This window comes from Coloeus monedula (assembly GCF_965178545.1).
Source record: "Coloeus monedula genome assembly, chromosome: 15".
NCBI lineage: Eukaryota > Metazoa > Chordata > Aves > Passeriformes > Corvidae > Coloeus > Coloeus monedula.
In genome coordinates this window covers 8034554-8055457 of record NC_138795.1, presented here as the reverse complement: position 1 = coordinate 8055457, position 20904 = coordinate 8034554, and the positions used below count along the sequence as shown (strand labels likewise).

The 20904-nt window shown below is 45.5% G+C and overlaps 1 protein-coding gene across 1 annotated transcript in view; it reads right to left on the bottom strand.

Annotated features, from left to right (window-relative positions):
* The window catches only part of LOC309578671 (uncharacterized protein), a gene marked incomplete at its 5' end in the record, with an annotated part of 179648 nt that overhangs the window by 14071 nt on the left and 144673 nt on the right, over positions 1 to 20904 (bottom strand). The window contains 8 exon segments of the mRNA XM_082291434.1: positions 260 to 286; positions 716 to 742; positions 1224 to 1259; positions 1707 to 1823; positions 3096 to 3167; positions 7722 to 7748; positions 8390 to 8416; positions 10268 to 10294. Of these exon segments, the coding sequence (XP_082147560.1) occupies positions 260 to 286; positions 716 to 742; positions 1224 to 1259; positions 1707 to 1823; positions 3096 to 3167; positions 7722 to 7748; positions 8390 to 8416; positions 10268 to 10294 (360 nt within the window).

The following is a 20904-nucleotide window of genomic DNA, read 5'->3' as shown; positions in this document are numbered from 1 at the left end:
GGGCAGATGTGGCTGCAGCTTCTGGCTGGCTCATGGAAATGAAAGCCAGGCTGCAGGCACAGCCATGCCCAGCTCCAGGACCACATGGACATGAAACCGAGGGAACACAAGGGAAGGGTTGCTGTGGACAGCCACGACCACAGCTTCTACACCAGTCTCTGGCAATGGTTGTCCTAGCCAAGCACAGAGCAAAGCAAAGAAAAAACCATTAAAAATAATAATTAAAAAGAAAAAAAAAAAAAAAAAAATCACCATTTACCTTTTTCCCTTGGACACCAGGCTCACCCTTCAACAGCAATGTCAACAGAAGAGGAAGACATTTCGGGACATAACAGAAAATAAAGCCAATTATGTGGATAGTCAAAATTAATTGTAAAATTGATTTTAAAATTAATTTTAAAATTAAAATACTTGGCTTGTGATGATCATACTTTTCCCCCTGAAATGCAAGAAAGCACATTCCCACAGTACAGCAGATTCCAGCCCCCTGCAGCTACCTCCATCCCCATTTCCAGGTTTGAGCATGGGCAGTGGATGTGATATTGAGGAAGAGACACATTTAGGCTTTTACACCCCCAGTCAATGCCTTGAAATTTTATATCTGGTATATACAGATGAGTTGAAGTCCTCTATAAAATGCTTATTTTCATCCCTACTCCTCTTATGCGGCATTATTTCAAGAATTCATGTTAAAATTAGACAGATTATTACCCACCTTTGGTCCTGGAGGTCCTCTGGCACCCTGTTGAATACAAGAGTGATTGGTTTACTTGTTTGACAACTGAGTGTAACAGGATTAAAGCATTTCTAAGAGTATTTTAATTCCAAGAAAAAGAAATGACACAGATGTCAAGTTCTCATCTTCCCTTACAAATACAGCTGCATTTGTTCTTTTATGGCTCATGTATTTTATGTATAATAAGCACCTTTTGATCCAACTCGGACCTTAGCAAATTGGTTACAATGCCATGTGGCTTCAGAGGGACAGAAGTCAGGATACAGGAGCACCACATCCCTCCAGAAGAGCCAAGGGGACACAAAAACCGGCCTCTTTTCTCCCAGGTAGCCCTGGACGAACATCCATTTTAGAGTACCCATAATTTCATGTGGGGTTTTTTGTCCTCCATAAGCTACAACACAAACCCACTTGCTGCAGTGAGCTGAAGGGTGATGTACAGTGAGGGTGAGGGGCACACACACAGACACTTCTGGGCAATACTGACCATGACTCCCTCCTCTCCCGGCTCGCCTTTGAAACCCTGCAAAAAATAAAATGACCAACATTGAAACTATTACCTCTCATTCTCCAAAATACTCAGCAATAATTAGAAAGTTTCACTGCATTATGCTTTAGCCTATTTTTTTATTAAATAAATTGCCAGTGGTCTTCAGATTTGCAACAGGTCATCCAAAGAGTACAGATTGGGAGATCTCCTGGCTCTGTGAGGTACAACCAGCACCTGCAAATACACACCCCAGGTCCAGCTCTTTGCTCAAAAACTTGAGATGGAAGGTCCCCTCCTGCTCCCTTGCCCCATACCCCAAGGCTTTGCTCTAGGAGCAGCCTTTGGAGCCCAGCTGTGGCTCAGGCTGGGGACTCAGTGGTTGTGGTGGCAGCACTGGGGAAGGGGACACCCTTCACCCTCCTGTCCCTCGCAGGGTGGGAACTGCCTGATATGTGCTCGCTGCGCATCTCCCGTCCTTACAGGGGAGCCTGGAGGTCCTCTTGGGCCATCCTTTCCTGTGTCACCAGGAGGCCCTCGGGCACCTGGGGGTCCTGGCGGACCAGGGGGGCCCATGGCTCCATCTCGACCTTGATCACCCTGGAAGAAGTTCACACAGACATGGTGAGACGAAGCAGTGTTGGAAGGGGTGGTCTCAGGGTGTCCACGACACATGCACTGCATCCCTGGGCCACCAGCACCCTGGCCTCTGCTGTCCCAGAGGAGTTTAACTGCAGCTTCCAGCTGGGAAAGCTGAAAGTGAGCTCATGGCCAATTTATGCCATTTGGGTCTGATTCCTCAGCCAGGATTGTGCTCAATGCCTTCCAATGAGATTTAATCTCCTTAAGCCTTACCCAGTGACTGTCTGCATGGAATCTACCAACCCAACAGCACCCAGAGCACCCCAGGCCCACAACATGCTGGCAGGGAGCATGCACACACTGCCATAGCTCAGTGCACCACGCCAGAAAACCACACAGAGAAAGTGGCAGCGCTTAATCTCATCCTTTACATGCAGCCAAGGTCACGAGTGAACATCCCGAGCCGCTCACACCCTGCAGATTCTGAGTGCAGAGAAGGCGCTGTGTCCCTGTGCCTGTGCAGGTCTGGTGGGTGCCATTCCCAAGGGGAGCATCCCGTGGGGCTCCAGGCTGGGTATCAGCTCCCTGCCCCCCACCAGCCACCACAGCCCAGCCCCGGGGCCGTGGCCCGGCCCATCCATGCGGCTGCACAATGGGAAAGCCTCATGGAAAGGCCGCCTCGTAAATCTTTAAGCGACATCTGGGAGAGTCACCACCGAGGCAGTCAGAGGGCTGTGTTTAATACGTGGTCCACCCTCAAATCAGGGACAAGTATGAGATTTTTCAGAAGTCCTTAAGTGACTTAGCAGCACAAGTCCCATGGCCTTTCACCAAGATCTGGGCTCCTAAATCACTTGCATCATTTTTTATAACATCCAATTGCAAATGCTGAACACTGCAACCAATTATGTCAAGTCTCCCACCGAATTTTTCCTAATTACAATGTCACATTTAGAGTTCAAGGATTTAGATTACTCTAGTTTGAATGCATTTTATTTTACAATACCAACGCTGTTCATATCAACATTTATAGGACTTTGCTGCTTGATTCCCAAATCTCACAAATAACCAAATGTTAAAACCCATTAGATTTATGTCTCTCTACTTTGACAATGCCTGCCCCGTAAATTCCAATGGGATTTCAGTCAAACATGCTCCCGACAAGCATCTCTAAATACAGACGTTGTCGTGGCAATTTAAAATAGCAACAGTGCACTGTCAGCCAGAAAGGAAAAACAAAAGCAGCTCAAACAATCACAGCAAACCAGCGGCAGCAGATTTGGTGTCTACCTTGAGCACTCGCCGGCTAAAGACAAGCTGATCATTAGCCAGAAATCCATGATTGAGGTGTGGAAAAACCATCTATATCCAGGGTAAGTGGGAGGCAGAAGAAGAAAGAGCAGCAGTTCAAGATGAAAGCACAGCAGAAGAGTGAGTTTGAAAGACTGTAGCAATATATAACTTTTTTTTTTTTAATAATTAGCTGATATATTAGAAAGTAATAGCCTAGGTAGCCAACACTGGTGGGTTTAAGGTTCTAGATACACTGGAGCTTTGCAAGCAGGACACAGACTGAGGGAAACAAGTATTTTTTCACTAGTTTACTGCACAATAGGACATTCAAAGCAGCTGGGGAAAGGGTTCCCCTACTGCAGAATAAAGAGTATTATTACAGTAAACCCCATAGGGGATGATATATCCCAGCATTTCCCTGAGACCAAATATTGTATTTGTTTTCAGAGGCTCAAATGAATACTGATGTATTCCCAGCCTGCAAATCGCAAATAAATCTTCCAGATTTATATGATGCAAAAACAATGTATTTAGGCTGTGTCAGTAGTCATTGCTATTGTCTTTTAGCCTTTCCACTCATCTATCTAGGGAGAAGCAGTAAGACATTTCCTTTCTCAGGACACCACGTGCATCTCCCTTTCCCCCATTCACCCATCCCTGCCCACATCCACAGGAGAATCAAGAGGGTGGAGTGAAGCCACAAGAAGCCCTGTGGAAACACACAGAAAATCCTCCATGAGGATTTTTGGGGGTTTCTAAGGAACAAACCTCTTGTCCAAATTGCCTAGGAGCTTTTAAACCTTGCACACCAATAACAGATAACCCCAAACCTCAATTTTGGGGTGAATAGTGCACTGGCAAGGCCACCTCCTGCCCAGCCTCCCAGCACAGATATTTTATCACCATCGTGTCAAGAAGAGAAGGGAAAAGTAAAGTCAGATAGAAAAAAACTAATCAACCCCTACCAAGAACTTTTTTCAAGATGTAGAGAGAGGCTTTAAGCTCAATACTCAGTTAAATGCAGCCATTTTTGGGAAGAACAGCACTGAAATACTGAGAAATCAAAATTAATGGGGACACAGAACACTTGCACGTGGACAGGTACTCCAAATACTACAGAAACCACCAAAAAGACTCTACTGAGAGCAAAGGGTTTTGTGGCAAACAGAAGGGACACAGTTCAGGGGCTCATTATGCGCATATAGTATACAAGAGCATAAAGTGGGATTTTTATAAAAGCCCACAGAGCAAAACGGGAACTGAAATTTTTTTCTTGTCCCTCAGACTGGTAAGCATCATCCAAATAAGCATGTCCCAAGCCTATCTGTTTTAATGGAAAACAACAATCTGCATTTGCTCTGAGGCCAAACACACCATATCCCACCAAATCCAGCCATCACACATTTCATTTTAAACAGCCCCTGTTACAGATGGGCTCATGAAAGGTGAACAGCCCTGAGGGATAGTAAGTAGAGAGGCACCACCCCTGGTTCAAGAAACATTCAGGCCATAGAGAGCCAGGCTGCAGGAGAGGGGTTAATTGTGATGGTTACATGTTCCTGCTCCACACTTCCCAAAGCTTCTGGTTGCAAGGCACTGGGCTAACAGGCCATTGGATCTGACCCCGTGTAGCAATGGAATACTGGAGCACAGAAACCTTGAACACTGGTAATTTTCAGCTTTAGAGTTCTCGATGTAGCCATTTCAACATAGCACTCCAAAATAAGCAAATAATAAAAGTATCCATAGGCGTCTGTTGACTGGCACAGAGAGCCCTGCAGGATGCTTCCTGTGCTGAGTTTTTATCAGCAGTGTGAGCTTGTCAAGCACTTAAAATTTTGCAGAAAATAAGGGAGAAAAAGCTTCTTTTATGTCTGCACTGTGGCTGCAGAGTTTGTTCAGCCATGCCAGCATTTTGCCCCCGGCAGCTCCGGATACAGGAGATGCTGGAGCCATCTCCATCAGCACTGGCCATGGGCAGGCACGTGCCATGTGGGCCACTGCAGACAGAGCATTTCTCTCACCAGCTGGGGCTCATTTTCTCCCTCTGGAGAGCAAACCTGGTGCTGCTGCCACAGGCGCTGTGCATCCGCTGGCCCAGATGTGCAGAGATTCCTCAACCCCATCATTTGTCTGAACATCTCATCTGTCAGTACGAACAAGATCACCCAGCTAAGTTCATAAATCCAGAGCAGTCGGCCCAGTGCTGGCTCAGGGAGCAAGTCAGGCTTATAAAACCAGTCCTTTCCAGGGGTGCAGCAACGTATTTGATTGTGAGAGAGTAGCACAGGCACAAATATCAGGGCACAGCTGTCCCAGCCTTGGCAGCATCCTGCTTCAACTCCCTCTATTCTCCCAAGAGCAGAGGGGATCTGTTATTGATTTCTCCCTGTAAATACACTTCCATGCATTCTGTCAGTACATTTGGGCACGTTTATTCCCCACCCTGAGCAGGTGAGGCTGCAGAGCATCCTCCCTCATGCTGCTTACAACAATGAGCATTCAGTGATTAAGACAACCCAAGGTGATCTCCTTCCTCAGCTTTCCAAAATCACCCTCCAACATCTGCCATCAGGCACACTCCCACATGTAATAATCTCTGTTTTTGTCCACGCTAGTGGCAGGTGCTTATTACAGAAAGAGAAGCAGTGCAGACATGAATATATTCAGTAGCTAATCCCCAATTGCCATCACCTCACTCCCACCACAGACAGTCCCTCCAAAGCCATCCCAAGGATTATTCTCTTTGAATCCATCATTCCTAATGACAGTGTTTTAGTGTTCACTGACACTCTATCCCCATTCCACCACCCTTGGACATGACCATTTATAAGGAAGAGGGCACTGGATACAGTCCTAATTATTTATCTTCCCATTGATGCAGCGAGTTGCATTGACACATCTTTCAAAATCAGCTAAACAAAGCCACCACTGAAACTTGAGGAATAAAACAGATTAAATTCAGAAATAAAAAGTAATCTGGACCAGATGGTATTAAGAAGTTTTGCCTTCTACTCACAACCCTGAGTGTCTGGAGACATAAAGGGAGCTATTTTCAAAGTCAGGCACCTGTTTTTAGGTCTACTTGTGCATGGTTCTGCCAGGCTTTTTTCTCTCTCTTTTCTCCCAAATTGTTTTTGAGCCTTTTTCTCACTGTTGTGCAAAAAGTCATAATTAAATCAAAAACTGAAGCAAAATCTGGACAAATGCAAATCAGGACAAAAAAACCCACCCCAAAACACAGCACATTTTTCTTGGTAGATGAAAACAAAGGATAAGTGTTACCTTGAGAGCTGGTACGTGCCCTGCAAGTCCAGACAGAGCCTGTCCCAGAGCATCTCCTGCAGCAGGAGGTGAATTCCACAGCACCTGGCAGCACAGAGCCTCTGGAGCCTGAGCAGCACCTCCTGGCACCTCTCGAGTTGCCAGCCCCAAAGTCACCCACAGCCCTGGCCAAGGAGTGAAAACTCACATCCCTGTGCTGCTGAATCACCTCTTAAAGCCTCTTCTGAGTACGTGGGTGTGCACTTAGACAAAGTGAGACCTTATGCCGAGCCCCTCCTTCACCACACGGGCTGTAAATCTATGTGAGACATTTTAGGGCCCCTCTGAGCCCCAGGGTGACATTTCCAAACACACCCAAGGCAATTGGGAGCTGCTTCAGAATATGACACTAACTTCATAAAGTGATTTTACAACCTCCAGGGAAGGAAGAAAAAAAAAATCTCTGAGGCATCTCTACTCAACATTAACCACTGAGGTCCTGGTTATGTTTCCAGCAATGACATCTAACCCAGGTCAGCCAGCTCTTGGGCGCCAGCTCCAAACCCAGCCTCTGCACGGTCACCTGTACACCAGGATTCCAACACATGCACACAATGGTGTTTCCAGCAGGTGCCCATAACTCACAGACAGCCACACCTCAGAAATTCCTCTGCAACAGAGCCCACACCTTGTGGTGAAACCTCCCATCTCATCCCCAACATGGGCCACATCCCCATTCTGTCCTGTGGAGACCTGTCCTGATTTACTTCAGTAAATCCCAACTTCATGCAGCTCCATGAGAGCCATTTCCACAAAATTCCATTGATTTCTGTATGCTATAGCCAAAAGAGTTTTCCCTCATCATACAGTTACTTTAAACCCTTTATTTTCAAAGGCAGCCTGGATATCACCTGGATGTCATCCTGCTCCCAGGTGGGGAGCTCAGCAAAGGAGGAGGAATGTTCCATCCTGCACAACTCTGTGCTGGACCTCTCCCTTGGGACACCAGGTCCTACCCCCACGTACTAGTGCTCTAATGCCAACAAAAAAGGAGCACAGCCTCAAGAGAAACTTCAGGAGAAACACAGAGTCTGTCTCTGACACTGGAAGAGGAAGCCAGGGAGGAGAAAGTTCAGTAGAAGCAAAACCCTTCATGAGGTACCCAAAGATCTTTGACTTTTTTTACCTCATGGCTAAAGTTAGGAAAACCACCACCACAAAGAGCTCCAAAGGCAAAATTAAACGTTTCCACAACTGTTACCATACTGTTTGCAGCAAGGTTGCACAAAGCTTTGTTTTGTGCAGTGACTAAACCCAACCAAATTTTAGAATAAATCAACATGCTGTGTCACTACCTACCCTTGGGCCAATGTCTCCTGCTTCCCCCTGCAAATCAGGAAAAACAGCAAATGGTCAGAGTTCAAATGTCAACCCTGAAGGACTGGACACGGGTACAGCACACAAGGGAAGTGGCAAGAGTCCTATTGCTTAATGTATTTAAAATGAGGGAGGAGAAGGGTTGGAGACAACACAATAGGGAAAGACTCTGCCCTGGCAGGCAATGAAACAGATAATAAATCAGAAATAGCAGTTTGTTTCCAACTCTAAGGCTCCCCTAGCAACTGCTTATGTCCTTCACATGTGAAAATTAACTTCACTTTCAGTAATGACCTTCTTTGGCTGCTCTGATTTCATGGGTGTCATGCAAACACAGAGCGATGGAGCCCAGATCTCTTGGAGGAATGAGGAGAGTTTTACGCCACTCTCATGACTCTTAGGGGCTTACCAGAACCCTACAGCATGGGTGAGCTTTAACACCATAGTTGTTCCCCCTAATTTTTTGCAAATTCTTCCTGTCCTCCCCTTCCTGGGGCTTTTCCAAGAGCAATGTGAGAACCCATTTTTACAGCTCCACATCCCAACAAAACCCAGCTGGGCTACTGGGACAACCCGAACTTGAAGGAATTACAGCCACTGGAGGATATACAACTGCTTCCCCAAAATCCATCTGTTAATGCAGCCTTTACCTTTTCCCCTTTTGGTCCTGGAGGTCCCTGGAAACACATAAGAAGAATCCAAGTTAAGGCACTATAGAATCACCAATGCACATGACAAAACCAAGGAAATTGCATTCATCAGTTCACAAACCTGAGCCACATTCTCCATTATTTTAAGGAATACATACTACTATTTTAAGTTGGGCAGTGCTTGACATGAGCAACACTCTACCAAAAAGCACCCACAAGGTCCTGCCTGCTCCTGCCAGGACAGAGTAGGGAGAAGGACCAGAGCAGGGCAGGCAGTTTGACAGCAGCTCTCCAACACATGACTCTAAATAGATGCAATAGATATCTTGGGGTATTAAATCACTTCTAGAAAAAACACATGCTCAGCATATCATTACAACAATTATACATCTGTTTGAAATAAACAAGGAGGACAGGCTGCTTTCTCTGGCCTATTTGCTGAAGGCATCATTCATCTTCCCTCCAAGCAGCTGACTGTAGGACAGGCAGGCAGAGACACTGCAGCCCCAGAGAGAACCCGAGAGCAACACTTTGATGTGTCTGCTCTGCATGTGCCTTCCAGCACAGAAAAGTACCAAATCTTGGTACCAGTTCACAGTGTGTGCTGAAGTGGGACGCAGTGGGATGCAGTGGGGGAAGGTCAGCAGAGAGGCCAGTGGCAGCAGCATCTGCATTCCCATGCAGCTTCCCTCCCGCTGTTTTTCTCTGAGCAAGGCTGCTGGCCCCTTACTGTCATGAAAGAGATCATGAACAGTCTGGTTTGAGTCTGGCTGCGTGATAAGTTTGCTTTGTCATTGAGATTTCCCCTGCCTCTCACTCGGGGTCTCACTCCAGCCCAGCAGTGGCACCCCAGCCCGGGGGTGCAGGGCTGCGCTCTGGGGTCTGACTGCACTCCCAGCATGAGGTTTTGCTAATGAAAGCCAAGCCCTGAGCATCAGGCTGTGGGCTGGCCCTTCCTTCTTTTCTTGTCTAATGCCTTATTTCTAGATTTTATTCACATTTCTTATTCTCGGGGTTAGGATAAAAACCAACCACAACAGTGTACAGCTATAACAACACACTCCCTAACTGGATAGAAATAAGTGTCTGGAACAGCTTTTCAATTGCAAAGACTGAATGACTTTTACCCACTTTGAAATCCCACTTGGTTTAAGACCAGAATTTAAAAAGATTTCATATGGGGCCCTCTAGTGAAGGTGGTGGAAGAGAATGGGATTTGGAGAAAAAATATGGAGCTGTGACGTTCTGTAGGAGCCATTCAATGGAAAGAATCAGAGCTGGCTAGGGTTCAATTAGCATAAAAATAAAAAAGCCTGTGTTTCTGTAAAATAAGTAAGAAAATAATGAAGCACCTGAATATCTAGAGGGCTTCCAAGCAAAAATGAAGTCAAGAAAACAGCTCATAAATTAATCCAGTCTGCTCCAAAAAGTGGACACTGGGCACCCTCAAGCAGTTCCCAGCTCAGGTCCTTTGGAGGAAAATGGAACCCACTTTGGGATCAATTATTTTTATGGTATCACTCTGTAGTGCCAGGAGCACACAACCAAGATCACTGACATTGCTCTTTGAATGTGCTACTGGAGTTTATTCCCCAAATTTGGCCTGATGCTCATCTGCAGTCTGTGCTCGCCGAGCTGGCCCAGGAGGGGAAGAGGCAGCTGAGATGAGCTGACAGGTAAAGAAAAGTTCACTTCCAACTGTGCTGGCCAGCCCTGGCTCAGAATTCAAACTTGCATGGAGTATTTTTCCCAAGTACAATTGTCCCTTCTAAACAGTTATATATGTAGCAATAAATGAGCAATAGCTGAGATACTGCCTATTTATTGTGGAGCAGCATGAACAAAGACATGTTATATTTGGCACTTAGTGCTACTTACTGGTTTGCCATCCAAGCCAAGAGGCCCCTGAAGAAGGAAGGAAAAGAGAGTATTATTTAAAAAAAAATTAAAGGGAAAAAAATTAATTTACAGACAGCAATATCAGGCATACTCTGAAAGAAACTCTACTTACGTACAGTACAATCTTTGGCTATGATTCTATGATTTACCTAATCCTCCATCCATGCAATCCAGCAGGAAGGTTTCACAGAGGTACAGTAAGAGGCATCAAACAACTTGCAGTGTGAAGGAGCGTGAAAGGAAGCGACAGGATTAGTGACAGGGATAAGGTGACACTGCTCTGGCACTTCGCCTGGGACTCCCTGAGGTTTTGAAAGTCAAAAACAGCAGCAGTAAAACATGCCTGATTTGGTTAAACTGAGCAGATCCAAGAGTGATTCACATCGACCTTGGATCTGAACCATTTATTTTTGCTAAAGCATTCGGTTATCCCAGCTCTTCCTTAGGTCTCCTGTTTCTAGGGCTGCTGCATGAATATGGAAAATATTTAATTCCCCAGCATTTCTGGCACTTAAGCCATTAATTAACACCAAACCACTGAATGTGTGGGGCCAAAGGAAACATTGCTTTTGATAAGGGATGTGTGGAGGGAGGAAGCATAGGTGCTCTAAGGCCAAAGCAGCCCCTGTCAACAGCTGGCACTTCTGGGGACAAGAGACACACACGAGTTACTGTAAATCCACTGCCTGTGGCAAATGCAAGGGCTCCACCTGCAAAGCTACGCCTTGGGATCAGCTCCCGCTCCCTCCTGCACCTGCCCTGCACAGCCACACATGTGGAATATGCACATTCTCCTCCCAACATGCTGGGATGAAACATCTCCCACGTTACAGCCCTGGGAACCATGAGGATCTAACAAAGCAAATGGAGTTTGGACTGTGGTACAGTGCTAAAGCACCAAGTTCTCTGTATTTCTTAGGGAACTGATTAGGGTGAGTATTTGTAGTTTATCTTATATCTGTGGTGGGGAAATTGAGCAAAGAGACAAAGGTGGGTAAGAGGAGGCCAATGGTTGCATTGAAAGAGCATCGTTCCAGCTCACAGCCATTGATAAGGAATAAATGGCCACTGATAGGGAATAAATCAGTCTGCAATGGCTATGCTGATGGAGCCTGGAATATGAAACTCTGGGGAACACAGCTCTGTTAGGAAAAAGAGGTAAATCCAGATGACCTGGGCAGGTCATCAGTACCTGAGTTACAAGGGATAGGGGACCTGTACAAGAGAAGTTCATGTGAAAATAAATGGGGATTTCTTTACACACATGAGATTTCTGAAGTGGTCAAACATTGGTTATATTCCTCACGTGATGTGGATTTTTTCTCATAAGGAACTATCAGTGCACGAGAGCTACACAGTGGTAATGGAAAATATAAATAAAGCAGTTTTATCTGTTAATGCAAAGGCTTGCAGGTCACAACAAAACTACCCCAACATCTCGTCCATACTTCATCTCACCTCGATTACTTAGATTCTAAAACCTGGGAATGGCATCAGGTTCATGCAGCTTCTTTCCTGGAACTATGATTGTTTGAGGTGATTGATCTGAAGCTCCTGATGCAACTCCCTGACTTCCAGAGGATCAGACATGGGATCTCAGCAGAGAACTGGCAGCACATTCAACTTCTCAGAGGAGTAGAAGTCCCAGAATTATTATTTTTTTAAATATAAAATGCCAGTTCTTCAGCTTTTAGCTATTCTTGTATCAGTCCACAAAGAGACATCCAGAAGCAAAAACAATGGCCTATTCAAAAGATGTTTGGGGGAAAGCATTTAATGCCTCAGAGAAACAATATCCATCAGGGTTCCAAAGGGGCTCTTGGCCAGCCACAGCACTGAATGGACAAGACTTAACACAGACTTTTAAGTGTCTTGTTAGTCTGGGCTGGAGATTTAATTGACTCTGCTCTACCTGTCCAGCCAAATGTCTGTGTGAGCAAGGCAGGGTTCCCAAGAGCAGCCAGGAGATTTCATGGGTAGAGCAGAGAGAACATGTGAAATCTGGGCTCCCTGACTTGACTGCCTGCAAATCTCAGGAGTGTCAATGTGCTGAGAGTGTTATTGTCTTTTATTTGAATTCTCCTCCATGTAATTTTAATTAAAGATAAAGCAATCTCTAATTTATTTGATAAACAAGGAACAGGAAAACAACAAGTAGCCCTCTATTCCCTCACTTAAAACTAATCTCTATAGAGATTTCATTTTGAGGGGACAAAAATCACTTCCACTTAAATAACCAGGAAAAGTGTATGAAAAAGGAGATTTTTCTCCTTGGACATCCCAAGCAATAGAAAGCATTGCAGTGGCTTTAGGCTGTGCTTTTTGTCCAGGGAGAAATTTCACTCGTGCCTTCACCCACTCTTGATCACAGACCTTTGCTCTAAATCACACACACAGCGATCACACTTCACATCATTCTTTACCCACTACATCAAGAGGGGATGAACTTTCTGCCTAGGACCAACACAATGCTTTAAGACAAGGTAGAAGGAAAATTTAATCAATTTCCCCCAAAACACAGTTCTGACCAAAACAGTCACTGCACTGGCTAAGTGGGACAAAATCTGTCAATCAAGGGTACTTGAAGGAAGACAACACTGTTGGGGTCCCAGACAACCCCAGAGCCCCCTCCTGGCTGGTAACCAACTCACAGCTCGTTTTCTGACCACACACCAGTGAGGACCAGCTGCGGTCAGTGACTGACCAAACCAGCTCTGTGGGACACCCTCCCCACTTGAAAAGAAAAATTGTTGCTGTCAAGTTTTGTAAAGAAAATACATCTGCAACATCTGTCTGGAGCCCTCAGGTTGCTGGGACAGGAGGAGCTGGGTTAATGGGGAGAGCTGGTGCCACAGAGCAGAGGTGAGTGATAATTGCAATTACATGCCTTGGTTTCATCCCTCACAAAGAGCAACACAGGCACAGGTGTTCCTGCAGGAATAACGATCCATGGTGATCCAGTGGTGCAAGCCCCTTTGTCATCATCCAGGTGAGGACATTATTTATAAAATGTAATATATTATATAGTATACATCGATGACATATTACTTCATGATATATAGTTGTACCTTGATGCTGAGAATGCAGACATGGGTCAGATAAGATGTCGAAGCTTGAGCAGAGCTTGTTACTGTATCATGTAGTCTTGATGCATGCCTTGGTTTTGCCACACAACATTTCAACTTCAGAGTAAGGGGCTATATTCAGATGCATTTTAAAACAAATTCTGATATATTTTTCATTTTGTTTCAGTAGAAAACTCAGAAGTCTTGAGATACAGCACCAAAATGCCACCTCTCATTGCAAAAATGAGATTCACCCATTGCTGAGACCAGCTGAAGGCTTGAGAACAGTTTTGAGCTCACCAAAAAGGGAAGATGTGGAGCTTGCAAGCTCTGGTTGCAAAAGCTCTTCCAATAAATAACAAGCATTTTCCATGTACATCACTCACCTCTGGCTCAGAGCAAGCCAAGGTGCCAGCCTGGCTACCTGGCCCTCTGCTGTCCCCCGCCAGTGCCCTCACTGCTGCTGGCAGGGATGGACTTGCTCTAGCAGCGTTACAGGCATTTTAAGGGGGGAAAATATCTAGGGAAAACAAAGCCAGAGATTATTAAGAGGACAATCCTTCTGAGTTGGGAAATCTTCTCTCATGGTTATTTTTAATGTTTCCTGCTCTGCTAAAAATTAGCACAGAGGTCGGAAGGAACCCTGCAGTCAAATTTTGACAAATTCAAAAGGCTGCCTTTCCGTCCCTGTGGTTTCAAAAAAGGGTAGAATCTTATATTTTAAGGAATGAATAAAAGAGCATGACAATATTTTACTACCCCTGCAAAGGGCCCTGGGTCATCTGCAGCACAGCCAGGGAACAGGGACCATCCCTTCCTATAGGCCACGCTGTAAATCCTCACAGGAGGGACAGTGTCTGCTGGCCACGCGGTTCCTCAGCACATTTCTGTGTGAGAAGAAAGCTTTGGCAAAAGCTGTGGTCAAGTGTGCCCTGCCAGACCCGTCACAAGGAAAGTGGAGGAAGGCAGCCAGGTTGCTGTGGCTGCTCCCAGCTTCCCAGCTGAAGGGAAAAGGGAGAAAAGGGACTGGGAAACAAAAAATGAACTGTGAGTCCCCTAAATAGCAGCTGAGAATCACTGGCACTAACTGTGAATAAACAGAGTCCAAGAGGCTTGCTCTGGGATGTCACCTCATCCTCCCTCCCTGAAGTCCTCAGTTCAGAAGGATCAGAAACTCTTACAAAATCACAAGTTTCTACTCCATCCAATACCACCTCTGCTGCGCTAATCGTTCGTCCTTTGAAATGCATTCAAATACATGATCTAATTTATTCTATATTACTGTTTATTTTTTATCATTATTATTTATGATGCTAGATAAATTTATTACTACATTAAAAAACTTGTGAAGAGTATGAAATCGGTCATACAAGGAATTACCCCAAGCACACACCCCTCACTTTTGTGAGCCTGGAGGAGCCCTGGGCAGGAGGTTCCTCCTTCATCAGCCCTGACTTCTGGGTCTCTGGTGTGAGACCCCAAAATCATATCACTCTGCAGCATGACATAACAACGGAAATATTCCTACAAGGAGCTGTCATGTTTAAGCATTAAGATCATTTATATCCCAATAGTTTCATGTTTAACTTTATATATAGTATGGAGGGCCTCAATGCAATGGGATGGGGTTGCTGCACACTGGAACAGCCCTGCACTTCAAAATAAATAATATTTTTTAAGCATGAACATGATTATCAACAAACCTTTGCTAACAATTTTCTGTTTCTTTGTTTGAAAAAAACGATTTCAGTATTGTCCAACACAAATTCCCCTTTGCTCCACGACTACATGCAAACTGGAAACCCACTTTTCCATTACTAGATGATAGTTTTTGCATCATTAAAAAAAAAAAAAACCCAAACCAAACAGCTTCTACAATTTTCTTACAAGCACTAAACAGCAACGTTGATGAGACATGATTATTCTTTAATGCTTGCAAGACTAATTGTTTTCATTTGGAAACAATTTACACATGCAGGCCAAGGCCGCATCCTGCATGGCCTCAGAGCCAGGACCTCTTTGTTCAGCTAGAAAATCCCATTTCTTTTTATGAGGAAGGGCATTTAAGGGTTCCCCTAAACCTAATCTCCCTGCATGCAACATCCAATCCCAGTCTTGTGGGAGATCCCAAAAGATGGGGCTGCTCCAGGCAGTGGGATGAGCTGAGTCCCCCTCACCCACAGAGACCCCCAGCTGCAGCAACTCTCACCCCTCTCCCACGTTTCTTTCCAAAAAGGCCACCTGAGTACACCTTAAGCATCGCCTACAGAATCTGGTGGGGCTCAGCATCACCAAAACCTCAAAGGCTCTGAAATATATCTTCAGAGGGAACCATGTCCCACAGCCCAGGCTGCCAGCAATAAATCCCTCAGTAGAGGTGTCAGGTAAATGATGCAGAGCAGCCTGATAAGAGCCAAGTGTGTGTTAGCAAGGCAACAAAAAACCCCACATATCTGTGCTCTATTAAAAAAAAAAATCTGTCCACAGACTGCTGGGAGGCCTCTGCCCATTCTTTGATGGAAATGGAGCAGAGAGGAGCAGTAATTTGCTAAAAAACTTCACCCATAATGCAAACCAGACAGCTCTGCAAGGGAGCAGCCACCTCGGAGGCCGGGCTGGTCCCCGCCGGGCATCCGGCAGCCACGCAGAGCCAGCCTCTGCAGGCAGAGCCCCTCTCCCTTCCACAGGGCACGGACGCTCCCAGCATTTCTGAAAGCCTTGGGAAAGAAAGAAAGAAAGAAACAGACAAAACCAGAAAAACCAAACCCCAACCCTATCCTCAGAACGCTTTTGGGGCAGTGCTGGGCTCTGACCCATGTTCAGCCCCTCCTTTGCATCGCTAGCCTGAGCTCACCAGAGTGCTTCAATTCCCAGCTGTCTTCCAGACATGTCAACCACATTCTGCAGGGTTTCAAATGAGATAAGGGACCTTTTTCCCTGCAGGAGCTGCCTCTTCCTTAACCACAAGATGTGCACAGAGCTTCCTCTTTGTTTAGGATGTCTTCTCAAAGATGCTCAAGGAAAATATCTGGATTCAAACCTAACACTGACTGGTCCAAAGGGGTGGAAAACAAACACTGGGGTGGAAAACTAACACTGGGCTGGAGCTGCACAGGGCACTGCTTGGGTTTTCGAAGAAGGTCACTTGGAGATTCCAAAATAGGGCCAGTTTGTTCACTTGTCCCAGCACAGTGGTCCCTGGGCAGACATGCCAGACCACCATTTCAGAGGCAAGAACTCACTCATCTGTGCATCACATTGCACCAGCTTTCTTCCAAAACAGCAAAGTACTTTTACGAAAGAAAGAGTCCCCCGACTTCGCCCAAATTTCTGAGGCTTAAATGAGTTCCACGTGTTCTGCACAACTGCTTTCTTCAAGCACTTGAAAATATGATTTCTTTCTTTGCCTATAATCAGGAAATCTTGTCTCTGTTGGGCGTTGGATATATTTTTTAATGTCCAGCTATGAGAGAGGAGATGGCCTCTGAGGTGGGAATGCAATTTTTAAGTAGGTAAGTACTTATTTTGGAAGAATGTTGGTGTTTCAAGCGAACACTTCAGCAACTTACTGCCTTTACAGTCTTTCCACACCAGTGTCATTCCTGGTTGACAGCTTCTGTTTGGATTACCTCTCTCTGGTGGTTCATGAGAAAACTTCTCTGAGTTTTCCTCTGCCTAGACACTGAGCCTCTCTACCACAGGGCTGGACCCAAATGCACTGGAAACAGAGATGCAGACCCACCAGCTGCACTCAACACTCAAGGCAGGGAACCAGAGGAAAAGCAGAAGCCAGAAACCAAACCTCTGCCCTGCTGGTGCAATTTGGGCTGCAAAGTTCTCCTTGCCATTGCTGTCAGCACCTTCACCAGGCCCTCTCTTCTCCCTATCCAGAACCACTGGAAACACAGAGGATAAATAAATGTATCTGCAATTCCTCTACTGGGTGGGATATAAGACAACTTTTTATTATCCCTGTGGAAGAATTACCTCTAAATCAAAAGGAAAATAAACTGCTGCCATGAAGAACTGGTCTTCACAAAATCATTGTTGTTTCCACATCAGAGAGCCAGCAAATGGATGTAGCAGGAAAACACGCTGGATCTGCTTTCCCTGTCTAAAGAGAGTTTTCCCTCTAGGCAAATAATTATGTGAATTGGCCACAAAACTGATATTAAAATAAAATGAAAAATATTGGAACTACAAAGTTTGCCTTGTAAAATGAATGTTTGCTACTTCTGTCTTTTGGGCTCTTACTGGGAGAGGTATGTGTTCAAATGACTTCAAGCACAAGAGATGCTCCTTGAAGTCTGAATATTTACGAGTAAAACATGAGAACAAACACAGGACTGAACCCTAAATTACAGTTATGACCTTGATTAGCCTAGCTAAAAAAACTAAATACTTCACCAACAGATGCCTCCATCACACCACACAGTGTTTAAAATATCCAAGTCTAGCAATGCACAAACAGCCAAAACACCCATGCAATGTGTTTTGGACACCACAGGCAACTGCATCTGTGCTTGAGCTACCACACAAGGTCTGGAAAGCAACTGTCTACTGCAAAAAAACAGGAAAAAATGGGGTCCACACAGCCCATGAGATCTGACCACATAGCATGGCCTCACATGGGATTTCTGGCAGCCCTCCTGAAGAGTTAAAACACTGCCTGCTGCTCTGGTTTGTGCATGGAGCAATCCCAGTGCTACACAGGGCTCTGCCAGCCACTCTGCCAGGCTGCACCCTGAGCACACCCAAGCAGCACTTGGAGATAATTGCATAGGTGGAGGCAACTCATAGAGACATCAGGCAGTTCACTTCTAAGTTACTCCTACAGTTCTCGTAAAACTGGTTTGTTATTAATGCCACATCTGGCCTTCTGGTGTTGCCATTTCCAAAATGACTGGTTAAGTGCATGCCTTGGAGCTTTCTGGTAAAAAAGGAACCACAATAGCACGGAGGAGCTGCCACCAGGAACAGGCTAAGGCATGTGTTCCTCATTTCCCACACATCATCCTGTCTGCATTCATATTACATTTATGGGTCACACACAAAAAGCTTGCACAGACTTTCCCTAAGTTGTCTACTAAATGAAATTCTTAATTGCTGCGGGGAGAAAACTCCTGACTCCTCTGTTTATGGTCAAGGTCTAGAGCTGTAACCAAAGTCAGTGTACCAGTGCTGGGTTTTTATAAGTCAGGGAACCATCTTCTACACGTGCTTCTTCAACCCCTTTCACAGGCATCAGCCTAGAAAAACACATTTGGCTTCGCTTTATGTCTTGAAAATTAATTAAAACCAGAGTTTTACCATCCTTACCAGTTGATTTCTGGCTTATATATTACAGCTGACTTCAGTAGATAACTCTGGATTTACAACACTGCAGCCAAAGGAACATATTAGCTCACTGTCCAAAGCTCCAACAGCATCTTAGCATGCACTGGACTATAAATACATGAGAATGGCCTGTACAGGAGTATCCCAATTCCGACGGAACAATTATTCCCCAAAATGAAACGCCAGCATTGAGCAATGCCTGTGTCGTGATTCTTTTTTGCCTCAAGTCCATTAGTTGATTATATTGGTGTAGTTGCCCGTCATTAGAAAAGGACACTATCAGTCACAGAATCATGGGATGGTTTGGGTGGGAAGGAACCTTAAAGACGGTCTAGGCCCCACTCCTCTGCCATGGGCAGGGACACCTTCCACTATCCCAGGATGCTCCAAGCCCTGTCCAACCTGGCCTTGAACACTTTCAAGGATGGGGCTACAGCTTCTCTGGGCACCCTCACAATAGAGAATTTCCTCCCAGTATCTCATCTAACCCTGCCCTCTGCCAGTGGGAAGCCATTCCCCTTGTCCTGTCACTCTAGGCCCTTGTAAATAGTCCCTCTCCAGCTCTCTTGTCGCTCCTTCAGGTATTGCACAGCTGCAATTAGGATGTCCCAAAGCCTTTTCTTTTCCAGGCTGAAAAATCTCAATTCTATCAGCCTTTCCTCATAGCAGAGGTTCTACATTCCTCTATTTATCCTGGTAGCCTCCTCTAGACTTGCTCCAACAGGACAATGTGTTTCCTGTGCTGGGGACCCCAGAGCTGGATACTCAGTGCTGAATTATTTTCAGTAACAATCTACATTACTTCTAAGCAGGCAGAACGTGAAGTCTTTTCTCCCTGCCTTCCCAAAAGGTTCCCACTGCTGCAAGAGATGGGCAGGACAATGCCTGGGTTCTTCCAGGCAACACAAAAGTGATTAACAGAATTCAGAAGGCAAACATTATACACCAGAGGAATAAAAGGAGTAACACCGCTCAACTAAAAATAAATTCTAGTATTCTAAGGGAAATGTATAAAATAGGAGACAATTCTGTTTCACATCATACTTTTCTTCTGCTAAGCCTCTTCCCTGATCTGCTTTCTATTAATGAAGACATGCACATGAAGTAATTCCCCTCATTAATCAACTTCATCCTTTTGGTTTTTTCCCACTTGAAGTGACAATCCTCCATTTGGGATGTCACGTAGCGGTGTAGCTGAGACTGATTTTAGGGATGAGTAGTAGAGGCAGATGAAACTCTCAAGAAACAGAGACTTTGGCTTCAAAAGGCCTCTCCAGTAAATGGAGAGAGAGAAGGGAATGGGTTCTGGTGAACCACAAAGGCAGCCTCTCACTGGGAAAGAGAAATACCATGTAGGAGAGCAACTGAGGAGTTTGAAGGCAAGTATAGAACCATCCCTGCATGAGGCAGGGAAAGAGATGGGGGCAAGGCTGCTAAGAGCACTGCACAGCCACTGCTTAGAATCACTGAATCATTCAGGCTGGAAATTACCTCTAAGATCATCAAGTCCAATCATTAACCCAGCACTGCCAACCCCACCACTAAATCAAGAGCCACATCTTTTAAATCCCCCCAGGGACAGTAACTCCACCACTTCCCTGGGCAGTCCAGACCAACGCTCCACAACCCTTTTGGTGAAGAAATGTTTCCTAATATCCAATTAAACAGCTGTGTAATGCAGAGATCCTCCTGCTCTGAAAGGCCAGTTCAAAGCCTACTTGCAGTTCAGCTCTCCCATCTGCTCCTCATTTTCTCCTTTTCCTCCTGCCCACATGCAGCTGGCCTGCCCTGATCACGAAAGCAGCCACAGCCCCAGTGCACCAGCTCTCTGCACACCCAACCCCTCCCTCCCCTCCCAGCTTCTTGAGGACAAATGACCCTGACACGCTGACAGCACATCAAGTCGAGGGGAACCACTCTGCAGCAAGGATGCTCCTTGCCTCAGGAAGCACAGCCTGGGACACATCCCAGGGGATCCCGGTCCCAGGGCCTGCTCCTGCCCAATGAGAAACACATTTCCATCACTGTGGTGGCTGCACATCTGCTTTTCCTCCACTGCCCTCATGCAAGCCTGAGCTCAAAGCAGCTGTATGGCAGCATGGCTCCTGCCTCACCATGGGCATCAGAAAAGTGTTTTCCTTAACCTGCCCCCAGTATCAAAAGTTAAACTATTATCTACAAAGTCTTTGTTCTTCTGTCAAATCTGGCCCAAAC